The sequence below is a fragment of the Chiloscyllium plagiosum genome, chromosome 9 (assembly GCF_004010195.1).
Source record: "Chiloscyllium plagiosum isolate BGI_BamShark_2017 chromosome 9, ASM401019v2, whole genome shotgun sequence".
NCBI classification, from domain to species: Eukaryota; Metazoa; Chordata; class Chondrichthyes; order Orectolobiformes; family Hemiscylliidae; genus Chiloscyllium; species Chiloscyllium plagiosum.
In genome coordinates this window covers 91,061,969-91,076,530 of record NC_057718.1, presented here as the reverse complement: position 1 = coordinate 91,076,530, position 14,562 = coordinate 91,061,969, and the positions used below count along the sequence as shown (strand labels likewise).

General features: G+C 41.4%; 1 protein-coding gene and 1 long non-coding RNA gene across 7 annotated transcripts in view; one reads left to right on the top strand and one right to left on the bottom strand.

Annotated features, from left to right (window-relative positions):
• The window catches only part of LOC122553052 (ras and Rab interactor 2-like), a 159,106-nt gene that overhangs the window by 26,706 nt on the left and 117,838 nt on the right, over positions 1-14,562 (bottom strand). For all 4 annotated transcript variants that reach the window (XM_043696521.1, XM_043696520.1, XM_043696522.1 and 1 more), the window contains one exon: positions 11,256-11,367. In XM_043696521.1, the coding sequence (XP_043552456.1) occupies positions 11,256-11,367 (112 nt within the window). The remainder of the gene's footprint in view (positions 1-11,255; positions 11,368-14,562) is intronic.
• Positions 2,639-14,562, top strand: part of LOC122553053 — a 28,914-nt gene continuing 16,990 nt past the window's right edge. The window contains exon 1 of one of the 3 annotated variants that reach the window (XR_006312603.1): positions 2,639-2,807. This is a non-coding gene — a long non-coding RNA (uncharacterized LOC122553053). Of the gene's footprint in view, positions 2,808-4,954; positions 4,988-8,706; positions 8,783-14,562 lie in introns of those variants that run through there. The other 2 variants (XR_006312604.1, XR_006312605.1) reach the window with 2 other exon arrangements.

The window sequence follows — 14,562 nt, the reverse complement described above, 5'->3', positions numbered from 1 at the left end:
TGCCCTTCACAAAACCTTGCTGACTATCCTTGATCACATTATTCCTATCCAGATGTTCATAAATCCTATCTCTTACAATTCTCTCTAAGATTTTGCCCACAACAGAAGTGAGACTCACCGGCCTATAGTTACTAGGGTTATCCCTACTCCCCTTTTTGAACAAGGGAACCACATTTGCTAGCCTCCAGTCTTCTGGCACTACTTCTGTAGACAACGAGGACATAAAAATCAAGGCCAATGGCTCTGCAATCTCCTGCCTTGCTTCCCAGAGAATCCTAGGATAAATGCCATCAGGCCCAGGGGACTTATCTATTTTCACCCTTTCCAGAATTTCCAACACCTCCTCCCTACATACCTCAAAGCCGTCCATTCTAATTAATTGTGACTCAATATTCACATCGGGTCCTCAGAGAGCAAGTCAGGAAAAGAAAGAGAAAAATACAAACTGATGGCGGCAGGAATGAAGGGAAGGCAATCCAAACTGAGGGAGGGAGAGAATCTCAAACTGGAGAGGGAACATCAGTGATAGACAGAAAATTACAAAATTGGGGGAATGACAGAATTAAAAAAACACAGATTGGAACAAAGAAGGGGTGAGCAAACAAACTGCAAGGATGGAAGGAAACAAATTGCAGGGAGGGGTAGTTCCTGTAAGCCTGAGAAAGACCTGGAGATTAATTTCAGTACTTAATTCTTTGAGAATAGGCTCTCACCTCCATGAAGCTGACATGAGATGGTTTGACCTACTGGATATGCCACTATCAGACTGTGATAGTTCTAGTAGCTCCCATAGCAAGGGCAAGATGTAGGTCATGTAAGACTGAACAGTTCAATGAGCTTTAGATACAGCACCCAATATCTCCATATACGCATTATAATTTTGGACTTGTATAGGATCAAGCTAAGCAAGATATGATGAGCATAAGTCCCTCAGTATGTCATGCTGCAAGAGAATGAAGCTCAAAAGGTGGAGACAGAGTTATACAAACCCTTGAGGCACCTGACACGTAGCCATGATGACATCATGAGCATGTCTCTTAATGGTATATCACACTTCTGCTGCGAGATATAACACAACAATCTCCTTTTTTCAAGGAGTATGGACTATCGACTGGTGAGTCTGACATCAATGGTGGGCAAGCTATTGGAGGGGATCCTGAGAGACAGGATTTTCGTGCATTTGAAGAAGCAAGGACTGATTAGGGATATATTTTTTTGAGGATGTAACCAAAAGAAATTGATGAAGGCAGAGCAGTAAACATTGTTGACATGGGCATTAGTAAAGCTTTTGACAAGGTTCCGCATGGTAGACTGATCAGTAAGGTTAGATCACATGGAATTCAAAGAGCTTGCTAATTAGATTAAAAATTGGCTTGATGGTAGGAGACAGACAGTGGTGACGGAGGGTTGTTTTTTGGACCAGAGGCCTGTGACCAGTGGTGTTCCGCAAGGATCGGTGCTGGGTCCATTGTTGTTTGCCTTTAAATAAATTATTTGGATGAGAATTTAGAAGGCATGTTACTAAGTTTGTGGATTACACAAAAGTTGACGGTATAGTGGACAGAGAAGGATACCTAAGATTACAAAGAGCTCTTGAACAATTGGGCCAATGGGCTGATGAGTGGCAATGGAGGTTAAACTGGATAAATGCAAGGTATTGCATTTTAGTAAAATGAACAAGGGTGGGATTTATACATTCAACATAGGGCTCTGGGTAGTCTTGTGGAACAGACACACCTAGGAGTTCAGGTATAAAGTTCTTTGAAATTTGTGTCACAGATAGACAGTGTGCTTAAGAGGTGTTTAGCACGCTTGGCGTCATTTCTTAGACCATTGAGTATAGGAGTTGAGACTTCATGTTGAAGCTGTATAGGACATTGGTGAGGCCACTTTTGGAGTACTGTGTACAGGTCTCCTTGCTATAGAAAGAATATTATTAAGTTGGAGAAGATTCAGAAAAGATTTACCAGATGTTCCTGTAACTGGAATTTATAAGGAGAAACTGTGACATTTATCACTGGAGCATAGGAGGTTGAGAGGCGACCTTACAGAAGTTTATAAAATCATGAGGGGCATGGATAAGGTGAATACAGAAGGTCTTTTCTGTTGAGTGGGGGAGTTCAAAACTTGGACCATATTTTTAATGTGAAAGGAAAAAGATTTAAAATGGACCTGAGGGGCAACTTCTTCCACACAGAGGGTGGTTTGTACATGTAATAAACTATGAAAGGAAGGGTGCAGGTAGTGTTCAAGCATTGAAAAGCCATTTGAACTTGAAAGGTTTAGGGGGATATGGGGAAAATGCGGGCAAGTTGGACTAGCTGAGACTGGGGAACTTGGTCAGGGACGAGTCAGACTGAAGGGTCTTTTTCCGTGCTGTGACTCAATGACTCTACGTGAAATCCCAAAGAGCTATACATCACTGTGCATAGGCAACAAGTGCCAATTTAATCATTATTCGGACATATAAAAACAGATAACAAGATTAATTCATTCAAATTTCAATATTACATTTTGGAGGTTTGACGCCATATCTCAATCTAGTGAATATATGCCCAGATGGAGAAATGTGTATGTAGTTCTCAGTTATTCTTCCTGAAAATGTCTTGCTGTCATTCATAAAATCATCATTGTTGGGCTCTTAAAGAGGTTTTATTAAGTGCAAGACTGTTTCTTTAAAGGATGTAATGGCAGATTATGACCACTAGGGGTATGTTTTCACCAAATAAGGGATACTGGCATCACACTGCCTCTGGCACTGAATTAAAGGACACAAAATGGCAGAGCCAACCGACCACTGTACAAAGGTAAGGAGCTCTAGGTTGGAAAATCAATTTTTAGTTTGAACGGGAAGGCACAGTAGTTAAGCCAACAGTGACTGTCAATGTTAATTTTAAGATTGTAAGAAGCTGTTTAGCCAACAATTTTACTCCCAAACCCACAAAAAGCCTTTTGACGCAGCATCTTATCTTTTATGTTGCAGCAGGCTGAAACATTGTTTCTTTTTGCGAAAGCAATACGGGTTTTACAGATTGAAAGCTCTTGAACTTGAAGTTGACAGCGCAGGTCTGCCTTTTGCTTATTCGGGTGATGTTCCATAATCATGTAAATTTATTGTGGGTAGGCATCTTATGACCCAGGGATGTCTAACCTTCAAATGAGACTCTCTTCTAAGCATTTACTGGTGTTTTATATAGTGCTGTAGCCACGATGTGAGGTGGCATGAAATACTGATGGCGCAGCCACTGTCACACTATTCAGTAGCTCCTGTAACTTAAGGATGAGATGTGGGTCACATAGTACTGAACGGTTCAATTAGCTTTTGTTAGAGTGCCTGGTATCTACACATGTACATTACAATCACAGGCATCTGTGTGTCTGGGTTCAAGTCAAGCAACTTGCGTGTACTGGAGCACAATTCCTTTAGTAAGTCATGCAAGAGGACATAATTCAGTAAGATGGGGGCTGTAAGCTTAAAATCATTAGGTCAACTTCCATGAAATTAACCATAATATGGTTAAGATGCTTAAAGGCACATATCGGCTGTGAGTCTTAACACAACATTCTCCTTTTTCCGAAGAAATGAAATCCCAAACAGGTATACATCATTGTACATAGGCACACAATGTCAATTGAACTGTTTTTTCAGACGTGTAAAACACTAAAGCAGCTGAGCATCAGTATTGGGATGTGAGAACCAATGTATTAAATTAGGTATGATTTAAAATATTTTTACTTATTATTTTTATCACACATGCGCTGAATTGTCATCATAAAATGGTGCAAAGAGATGTACAGCATGGAAACAGTCCCTTTGGTTCAATTTGTCCATGCCGACCAGATATCCCAACCCAATCTTGTCCCGCCTGCTAGCACCCGGTCCATATCCCTCTAAATCTTTACTATTCTTATATCCAACCAGATGCCTTTTAAATGTTGCAATTGTACCAGCCTTCACCACTTCCTCTGGTGGCTCATTCCATACATGTAGCATCCTCTGCGTGAAAAAGGTGCCCCTTAGGTCTCTTTCATATCTTTCCCCTCTCACCCTAAACCTATGCCCTCTAGATCTGGACTCCTCCCCCCCACCCCCACCCCAGTGAAGAGACTTTGTCTATTTATCATATCCTTGCCCCTCATGACTTTATAATCCTCTATAAGGTCAGCCCTCAGCCTCCGATGCTCCAGGGAAAACAGCCCTTGCCTATTCAATCTCTCCCCATAACTCAAATCCTTCAACCCTGGCAACATCCTTTTAAATTTTTTCTGAATCCTTTCAAGTTTCACAACATCCTTCTGATAGGAAGGAGATCAGAATTGCACACAGTATTCCAAACGTGGCCTAATCAATGTCCTGTACAGCCGCAACATGACCTCCCAACTCCTGTACTCAATACTCTGGCCAATAAAGGGAAGCATGCCAAATGCCTTCTTCACTATCCTATCTACCAGTGACTCCACTTTCAAGGAGCTATGAAGCTGCACTCCAAGGTTCCTTTGTTCAGCAGCACTCCCTAGGACTTTACCATTAAGTGTATAAGTCCTGCTATGATTTGCTTTCCCAAAATGCAGCACCTCACATTTATCTAAATTAAACTACACCTGCCACTTCTTAGCCCATTGGCCCATCTGGTCAAGATCCCATTGTAATCTGAGGTAACCTTCTTCACTGTCAACGACACCTCCAATTTTGGTGTCATCTGCAAACTTATTAACTTACTAACTATACTTCTTATGCTCACATCCAAATCATTTACTGAATACCAATTATCCGAAAATTGGATTATCCAAAGGAGATCTAGAGGTCCCGACAGAAACATTAAATCATAGAGGTGTGTCCGACACTGATCGCATCTTTTGTTTACAGTGATTAAAAGTGCTGCCAAGAACAGTCCTGGACTGATGGGACAGCAGGCACCATCTATAAATGACTGACCTCCCACACTCTCTCCCTCTCTTTCCACACTTTGCCTGGAGTTCTACACAGGTGTGTATCCTAAACCCCCTCCTTCCCCAGAACGTTGTCCTGTACTGGGTAAAGGTGGAACCTGTCAAAAAGTTGCAGTAAAAAGTTGCGTGAGTGCGGTATTTGGAGACTCACCCCCTAAAAGGCAGTAGCAGCAGCAACAGTCTTGTTGTTGGTGTCGAGTCTGGCTGCCCCGGAGAGGGGGCGGGTCACACTGGGGGCCGCATGGGGGGTGGGGGGTGGTGTTTGATGAGGTTAGGGTTGGTGGGGTGGATGGGGTGCAGGGGCTCGTGCGCGGTGATGCTGCCTTATCTCCTGAACAGGGAGCAGACTTTACAGAAAACTCCGAGCCCCAGAGGAAAGGCACTGAATCAATTAAAGGAATATTCAGTGATCTGAACAAAATAGTGCCCACCCATCTCGCTCAGATAATCGAGGCTCCTCTGTATATAAATGACGAAAAGTAGTGGACCCTGCACTGATTCTTGTGGCACTCCACTGGTCACAGGCCTCCAGTCTGAAAAACAACCCTCCACCACAACCCTCTGTCTTCTACCTTTGAGCCAGTTCTGTATCCACACGGTTACTTCTCCCTGTATTCCATGAGATCTAACCTTGCTAACCAGTCTCCCATGGGGAACCTTGTCGAACGCCTTACTGAAGTCCATGTAGATCACATCTACTGCTCTGCCCTCATCAATCCTCTTTGTTACTTCTTCAAAGAACTCAATCAAGTTTGTGAGACATGATTTCCCACGCACAAAGCCATATTGACTATCCCTAATCAGTCCTTGCCTTTCCTGTACATCCTGTCCCTCAGGATTCCCTCCAACAACTTGCCAACCACCGACATCAGGCTCACTGGTCTATAGTTCCCTGGATTGTCCTTACCACCCTTCTTAAACAGTGGCACTACGTCAGCCAACCTCCAGTCTTCCAGCATCTCACCTGTGACTATCGATGATACAAATCTCTCAACAAGGGGCCCAGAAACCACTTCCCTAGCTTCCCACAGAGTTCTCAGGTACACCTGATCATTATCCACTTTTTTTGTGTTTCAAGACATTCAGCACTTCCTCCTCTGTAATATGGACAATTTTTCTAGATATCACTATTTCCCTACATTCTATATCTTCCATGTCCTTTTCCACAGTAAACAGTGATGCAAAATACTCATTTAGAATCTCCCCCATCTGCTGCGGCTCCTCACGAAGGCCAGCTTGCTGATCTTTGAGGGGCCCCATTCTCTTTCTCGTTACCCTTTTGTCCTCAATGTATTTGTAAAAACCCTTTGGATTCTCCTTAACTCTATTTTCCAATGCTATCTCATGTCTCCTTTTTGCCCTCCTGATTTCCCTCTTAAATATACTCCTACTGCCTTTATATTCTTCTAAGGAGTCATATGATCTATCTTGTCTATACTTGACATATACTTCCTTCTTTTTCTTAACCAAACCCTCCATTTCTTTAGTCATCCAGCATTCCCTATATCTACCAGCCTTTCCTTTCCCCCTAAGAGGAACATATTGTCTCTGGACCCTGGTTATCTCATTTTTGAAGGTTTCCCATTTTCCAGCCATCCCTTTACCTGCGAACATCTGCCCCCAATCAGCTTTTGAAAGTTCTTGCCTAATACCGTCAAAGTTAGCCTTCCTCCAATTTAGAACTTCAACTTTTAGATCTGGTCTATCCTTTTCCACCACGATTTTAAAACTAATAGAATTATAGTCGCTGGCCCAAAAATACTCCCCCACTGATACTTCAGTCACCAGCCCTGCCTTATTTCCCAATAGTAGGTCAAGTTTTGCACCTTCTCTAGTAGGTACATCCACATACTGAATCAGAAAATTTTCCTGTACACACACACAACAAATTCCTCTCCACCTAAGCCCGTAACACTATGGCAGTCCTAGTCTATGTTTGGAAAGTTAAAATCCTCTACCATGACCACTCTATCATTCTTAAGGATAACTGTGATCTCCTTACAAACTTGTTCCTCAATTTCCATCTGACTATTATGGAGTCTATAATACAATCCCAATAAGGTGATCATCCCTTTCTTAGTTCTCAGTTCAAGCCAAGTAACTTCCCTGGATGTATTTCTGGGAATATCCTCCCACGATACAGCTGTAATGCTATCCCTTATCAAAAACGCAAGTCCCCCCTCCTCTCTTGCCTCCTTTTCTGCCCTTCCTGGAGCATTAAGCTGCCAATTCTGTCCATCCCTGAGCCACATTTCTGTAATTGTCATGATATCCCAGTCCCATGTTCCTAACCATGTCCTGAGTTCATCTGCCCTCCCTGTTAGGCCTCTTGCATTGAAATAAATGCAGTTTAATTCATCAATCCTATCTTGTTCGCTGCTTTGTCCCTGCCAGCCTGACTGTTTGACTTGCTTCTTTTCTCAACTGTCTCAGATCGATCTCTTTCCTCACTATCTCCCTGGATCCCACCCATCCACCTTAATAGTTAAATCCTCACAAGCAGTTCTAGCAAATCTCCCTGCCAGTATATTAGTCCCCTTCCAAATCAGGTGCAATTCGTCCTTCTTGTACAGGTCACTTCTACCCCAGAAGAGATTCCAATGATCCAAAAATGTGAATTCTTCTCCCATACACCAGCTCCTCAACCATGCATTCATCTACTCTATCCTCCTATTCTTACCCTCACTAGCTCGTAGCACTGGGAGTAATCCAGATATGACTACTCTCAAGGATCTCTCTTTTTAATTCCTGCCTAACTCTATATTCTCTCTTCAGAATGACATCCTTTTCCCTTCCTATGTCATTGGTTCCAATGTGGACAATGACCTCCAGCTGGGCCCCCTCCCCTTGAGAACATTCTGCACCCTCTCTAAGACATCCTTGATCCTGGCACCAGGGAGGCAATACACTATTCTGATGTTTCATTGCTGGCCACAGAAATGTCTGTCTGTCCCTTGGACAAGAGAGTCTCCTAACACAGTTGATGTTTTGGAACCCGGCGTACCCCTCATTGCATTAGAGCCAGTCTCAATACCAGAAACTTGGCTGTTCGTGCTATGTCCCCCTGAGAATCCATCACCCCTTACATTTTCCAGAACAGCATACTTGTTTGAAATGTGGATAGCCACAGAAGACTCCTGCCAACACTCTTACCTTTCCTGGAGCTAACACATCTACGTGACTGTATCTGCAACTTTTCTCCCTTCCTATAACTGCCATCCATCACATCCCCTTGCTCTTGTAAATTCCTCATTGCCTCTAATTGTCTCTCCAACCGATCCATTCAATCTGATAGGATTTGCAACCAATGGCATTTATTGCAGATATAATCCTCAGTAACCGGTAATCTTTTCCTAAACTCCCACATCCAACAAGAGCATATTACTCTACTAAAGGCCATTTTTGCTTCTTTCAATCTACAGACCCAGAAAATAGCACTGTCTTATTCCTCTGCAAAATACTGCTCCAGGCTAGCTTAACACTTATGGCTTATTTAAGTAATTTTAATCAAGAGACATATCTCAATAAAACATATAATCAAGAAAGAACCCACTCTACTCATTAGTGCAGGCTTACTGTAAGACCACACTTAAAAATACTCACTTATCTGTTTCTGTGCTGTGACAGTTGTAAATTACTGAAATTAATGATGGATTTATTTAATTGCTGCAGATTCCTTGCGATTGATAACGGGAGAAGCATCACAGATGTATTTTTTATTTACATTGCTTGTCCATACAGCTGTCTGTTCTACTAATTACGTCTGTTCATCATACTATTAAACAGACAAATGGTTTGTTCAGGGTTTGAGATATGGAAACACCCACATCTGGTAAGTGTAATAACATTTGCAAACAGTGGACAAATAAAATGCAAGCAATTGCCTGATAAACATGAGCAGTGATAGATGATTGGATGCCACATGACTAAGTTTCCTGGACGTTGTCAATAAACACAAATTACTCGATAAAATTCACTCTTGAGATGATGTGTAGCTTTTACTGATAAAGGCAGCATTTATGGATCGTCGCTGGTTGCCCGGAGTGGTGATTGTGGTGAGCTTTCTTCATGAGTTGCTGCAATCCCTGTGTGGAAAACACCCTTATAATCCTATCAGAAAGGGAGTTCTTGAATTCTGACCCAGCAATCAAGAAGGAACTGTGGTATGTTTCTATGTCAGCAGGGTATGTTACTTGGAAGATCACAAACTGAAAGATCATCTCCATATGTCACATGGCATTATCCTTTTGAACAATAGGAGGAGATACCATAAAAAAAACCTTAATATATGGCCAAATACCTTTCCGGCTTGTGTTACATTTCACTGGGATAGTGTGCTAGAAATAAGGCCCCACTGTTCCCAGAGTCAACCCAAAAGCTAAAGATTTTAAAAAGTACACAAAATTCCTCAATTTACATATATTTCAGAACCAGAAAGCATAGATCAGGTTTCTGAACTGAACAAGAATTACAATTAGCAAGAATTACTGTCTATTACAAGGAAACAATTGTGACCCATCGGCATTTAACTCTAATAACCAAAACTCTAATGCCCTTCTGCACTTCACATTAGATAAAACTCAGGCATGAAATGAAAAGGGTGTTAAGGGTGGAAGGAAAGCAGGGACAGCAGTTCTTTTGTCTCTGTCCACAAGTTCAGCTGAGATGGATCCTGTGTTGATCATGTTCTTCCTTCTCCAGGGTCTGATTTTCAAGATGCATAGAGAGGCTGGTTCGCTTATAAAAAGGTCTCTGACTCAAAGTAAAAGTCACAGCTTACATCATTTACTGGAGGAAAGATAAACTGGTTTTCTTCAGGCTTAGAGATAATTTTACTGCAGAGAACAGAGAGACAGACAGAGAGCTCCTGAGCTGGTGGCAGTCAATCTTGTACAAAGTCACAAGCTGTTAAACTGAGAACCAGACTGTTGTTGGTGAACAGAAGACCATTGCCATCAATAATTGTTCACTAGTCCATAGACCAATCTGCTAATTGTACCAACCAAAACTCCATCTGTACACAACACTTCAGTTCCAGTTTTCCTGCAATTATACTTTAACCAGCTTTCGAACAAGAAGCTGTGTAAATCCTTTTACAATGAGTGTCAGACGATGCAGCAATCCCCCAGCCACTCCTTGGTCATTAAAACAGCACTTTTCTCTTTCCAGTCCCCTGATAAAAGTATGGAAGAATGAAAAGGCACAGTCTTTACACTGGGAACATGTAGAGCTTAACATGATTGAGCAAGCCACCAACTCATCCACAGTCAGGAAACTAAAATGGCATTCTCCAGATATCCTGATCTTTCTTCACCTGTTGCTCTTAAATCTGTATTACAATATTAGACAGATCGATTGTGAAGCATCTGGTTGCCTGGGGCAACATGGAGCCACTTCAGGGATGAGATAGTGTGGGATAGATAAGCCTCCATTTAGGAAACTGATAACAAAATGATGAGTTTACACCAAACAGGAGAGGACAGACAGGATGATTTCTTTCTTGCTTGAAGGGAGAAGGCTGAGCAATAATCTAATGGAAATCTTAAAAGTTATGAAAGGATTTGATAAAACAGACACAGAGTTCATCTACCTGTGAGAGCGAGCTGCATCAGAAGTCATAAACAGAATAGTCACCAAGAAAGCCAAAAGGGAATTGGACTCTTCAGTTCTATGTGACCGATGTCTCATCCTTTATGTTACAGGAGCAGATCCATCAGTATTTCATGCCACTTCACAGCACCATATAAAGCACCAGTAAATGTTGTCCCTGCTTTCCTTCCATTCTTAACACCCCTTTTTTGCCCCAATGCCTGTGTTTTATGTAAAGAGAAGTGTATAAGAGGACTGGGTTTTAATTAGTACAGTCATATGCTGATGGCTCATGATTGTAGCAATTTACCTGTAATAGATAGCAATTCTTGTTAATAAGACCACGGTGATAGAGTGGAATTCACTATATCAAGGACTAACTCAGAAAAATAGTAAAGGTACATTAAAGTGGGATCTAGATTAAACATATCAGGGACGCTGATTATGCTGATAGAATTAGATGAGGAAAGACTAAAAGAGGTTGGAGTGGAGCATTATAAGCCGATATCAATTGGTTGGAGTAATGTCCTGTTTCTGTGTTGCACATTCTTGATAGAAAATCAAATATTTTAACAATGAAAGATGATTACATTTCCAAAAAGCCACAATACAGAAAAAGAACATTTTCACAGTACTTCACGTGCATCTTTTGATGACAATATCTTACATTTTGACCATACTTTCAAAGATATTAGAATAAATTGGAGTGTACTTACTATACTGGCTCTCCTTTATTGGAAAATCTTGAACAAAGCGAGACCCTGACTCAGGCAAACGCATTGATATAATTTTCTTCTGTGTCCTGCATGATCTCCGGACGAGGAAGATCTGTTATTATAAAAAGGCACTGTGTGAGGTTGAACATAATACAATGTGAGGATCAGGAATAGACCATTCAGCCCTTCACACCTGCTCCTCCATTTACTTCTAGCTACCCCGACAAGAGTTTGTTGACCTTATCAAGCCCTTTCAAAGTTATTTATATTTCAATGTTTCACCCTTATTCTTCAAAATTCCAGATAATGTTGGCCCAATTAACACAGTCTCTCATCAGTACGTCAGCCTGGGAATCAATATGACAAACCATTATTCTACCTCCTTCATTGCAATTAAATAAGGTGAACAAACTGCATTCAGTACTCCAGTTGTGTGATCTCACCAACAGTCTGTACAATTGTAGCAAGATTCATTTATTCTTGTTCTCCATTCCTTTGCAACAAAGGTTAGTATCCCTGTACTTTTATTATTGCCTGTTATACCTGAGTGCTATTTTCATGTTGCTTGATAAAAAAAAGTACAGTGAGGTACCTCTGCACATCAACAATTACACATTCACACCTCAAAAATAATCTCCTTCTCAAAAATAACAGAAGTGACCTAAAATTGTAAGTCCTGACCCAAAACATAGCTATTTCCTGGGGATGGGGGGTGAAGTCAGACTGTGGTTTATGCACGTGCCTTTTAAAGAGGCAGCTATCCATTCAAATACAGGTATCCCCCGCTTTTCAAAAGTTCACTTTAGGCCACAACTTTTATGAAAGACCTACATTAGTACCTGTTTTCACTAATGGAAAGAAATCCGAAGAGGATGTTCACTTTTATGAGAAAAGGTGAAATTTTTCCCATATAAATTAATGCTTCTTCGCTTTATGCCATTTCAGCTTATGAAAGGTTTCATCAGAACACTCTACTTTCAGATGGGGGTTGGGGAGGGGTATACCTGTAGTTAGCTTCCTCCAATGAAGTGTGATATACATTCTGGTACAGCGGAATCTACAGTGTGTACATTAGATGTGTTAAGAGCAGGTCTGAACTTTGTGGATTCATTTGGATAGACAAGGTAATCCTTTGAAAGAGGTAAGATGCCCCTGTGAGTGTGATCCTGGGAGACCACGTTTTGGGGGGGCAGAGGTGGGGGGGTATCAGGTGTCCCTGGTGTGGTGGTCGGGAAGGTACCACTTTGAAAAAGTGGTCAGATACCCTTGATGGGCATGAGAGAGGGGTATGTGTATGGGTGAGGAATTAGGAGGGAGACTGCATGGATGGGGAGGACGGGGGAGATGCCAGGTATCAGGCATCTTTTGGATTTGTGACTTGTGGAGAAGACTGGGCACAAAACCTTTGGAACTGTAAAGATGTCAGAGTCAAACTCACAAAGACCACAAGAAGTGTCAAACTTGTCAAGGAGTGTCAAACTTGTCAAGGAGTGTCAAACCATGTTTTATTTGAATGAATGAGAGTGCTTTTCTCAATGGAGACAGAGTGTTGTTTCTAATACAGACCCTTATTTCCTTTGTGCTTAGGTGCTAAGTGAGTTGACATAATAGGCAAAGGAGGGGTAGGAAGGGTAAAGCTATGGATTTTTAATAGATGGGTTAAGAGAGGGTTTGTGGGGGTAAGGGATAAGAGCTGAGGAATGTTTTATATTTTATTCTTTTATGTCAGATTTTGGACACAGCACTAGGGACTGATGGTAGACTTCTCAGCGCACCTTGGCATTTGGTAGCTTGCTCCAATTGGTATTCCTGAGTGGCCTATCCCAACTCCAATCCATCCCACAACACCTGGATGAATGTGAGCAATGCAGCTGGCCACTTTTAAAGGTCAAGTTCACAGAGCTGGGAATCCTCCTGCCTCTGCATGCACCCAAACTGGGAACAAAAGTCAGGACCTTTATTATTTCTTACTCCAAAAGTGAATTAGTTCATAGTTCCCATATTATACTACATTTATCATCATGTAGCCCAAGCAATTAACTTGTCCGTACAATCACGTTGCATTCTCCGCATTCCAAAGCTAGCTTTGCATTGTCAGCAAACATAGATTCAATATTGTCTATCACTGTGTTCAAGTCATGAGTATAGATTCCAAGTACCCAATATGCAAGCACTGATCATTGCAGTAATGCATCAGTCACAGCCTGTCAAGCAGAAAATGTCCCGTATATCCCTACTGTTTTCTTCCTGTTAAATATCCAATCATTATGAATATCAGTGTATTACCCTGAACTCAATGAGCACCCATTGTACATATTAACCTTTTGTGTGGCACCTTATCAAATGTCTTTCAGAAATAACAGTATACCACATCTCCTTTTATCTACTCAACAGTTGCATCCGCAAAAGCCCTAACAAAATTTGTCAAACATGATCTCTCGTTCATAGAACCACACTGTCTTTGTTCAGATTACGATTGTCTAAGTCTATTGCTTTTCTTTAATAATAGATTCCAATATTTTCCCCAAAACTGTTATCAGACTAATTGGCCTGTAATTGCTAGCTTCCTCACAATTCCTCTTCAGATTAGCACTATGACATTTCAGTCATATTCTAGTCTGCTGTGACCGTTCTAGAACTGAGGACACTTGGGGAAATCATAGCCAGCACAACCACTCTCTCTACAACCATCTCTTTTCGAACTGTAGGATGTTGGCCATCGGGTCCTGGAGATTTGTCAGAGTTCAGTTCCTTGTGTATTTGCAAAATTTTTTCTCTACAAATATCAATTACCTTGATTTCTTTACTATGATTAGCCCCTAGAGTTATCCTCTTATTTTTGGTATGTCGAACTGCTTTCATAGGTTCAAAAACAACTAAACAACTCACTTTAGATCTGTCAGCCTAACACTGGTAATAGCTAGGCTTCTGACAGCTGTAAAACACGATATAATTTAACCACCTACAAAAGCAAAGTTTAATTTTGGACAACCAGCAAAACTTTATAAAAGGCCAAAATTTGTACAATCTTAACAGTCCTCTGAGGGGATAACAAACTTTCTTCGTGACAGAGTTTAGAGCAGGTCACGTGTTTTGGATTTTTAAAAAGCACCAGGCAGGTTGGAGAACAAGGAGCCGGTTCATAACATTAAGGTGCATGATGTTGACAGGTATGTGACAGTGTGGATAGAAAACAGATGAGCAGGCAATGGATGCTTGGCAGCCCTATAAACAAGGCTAGCCTCAGGGGTCAATGTTCACATTACCTCTCTTCTCAGTATATAGGCATAAAAGTGACCTACACTCT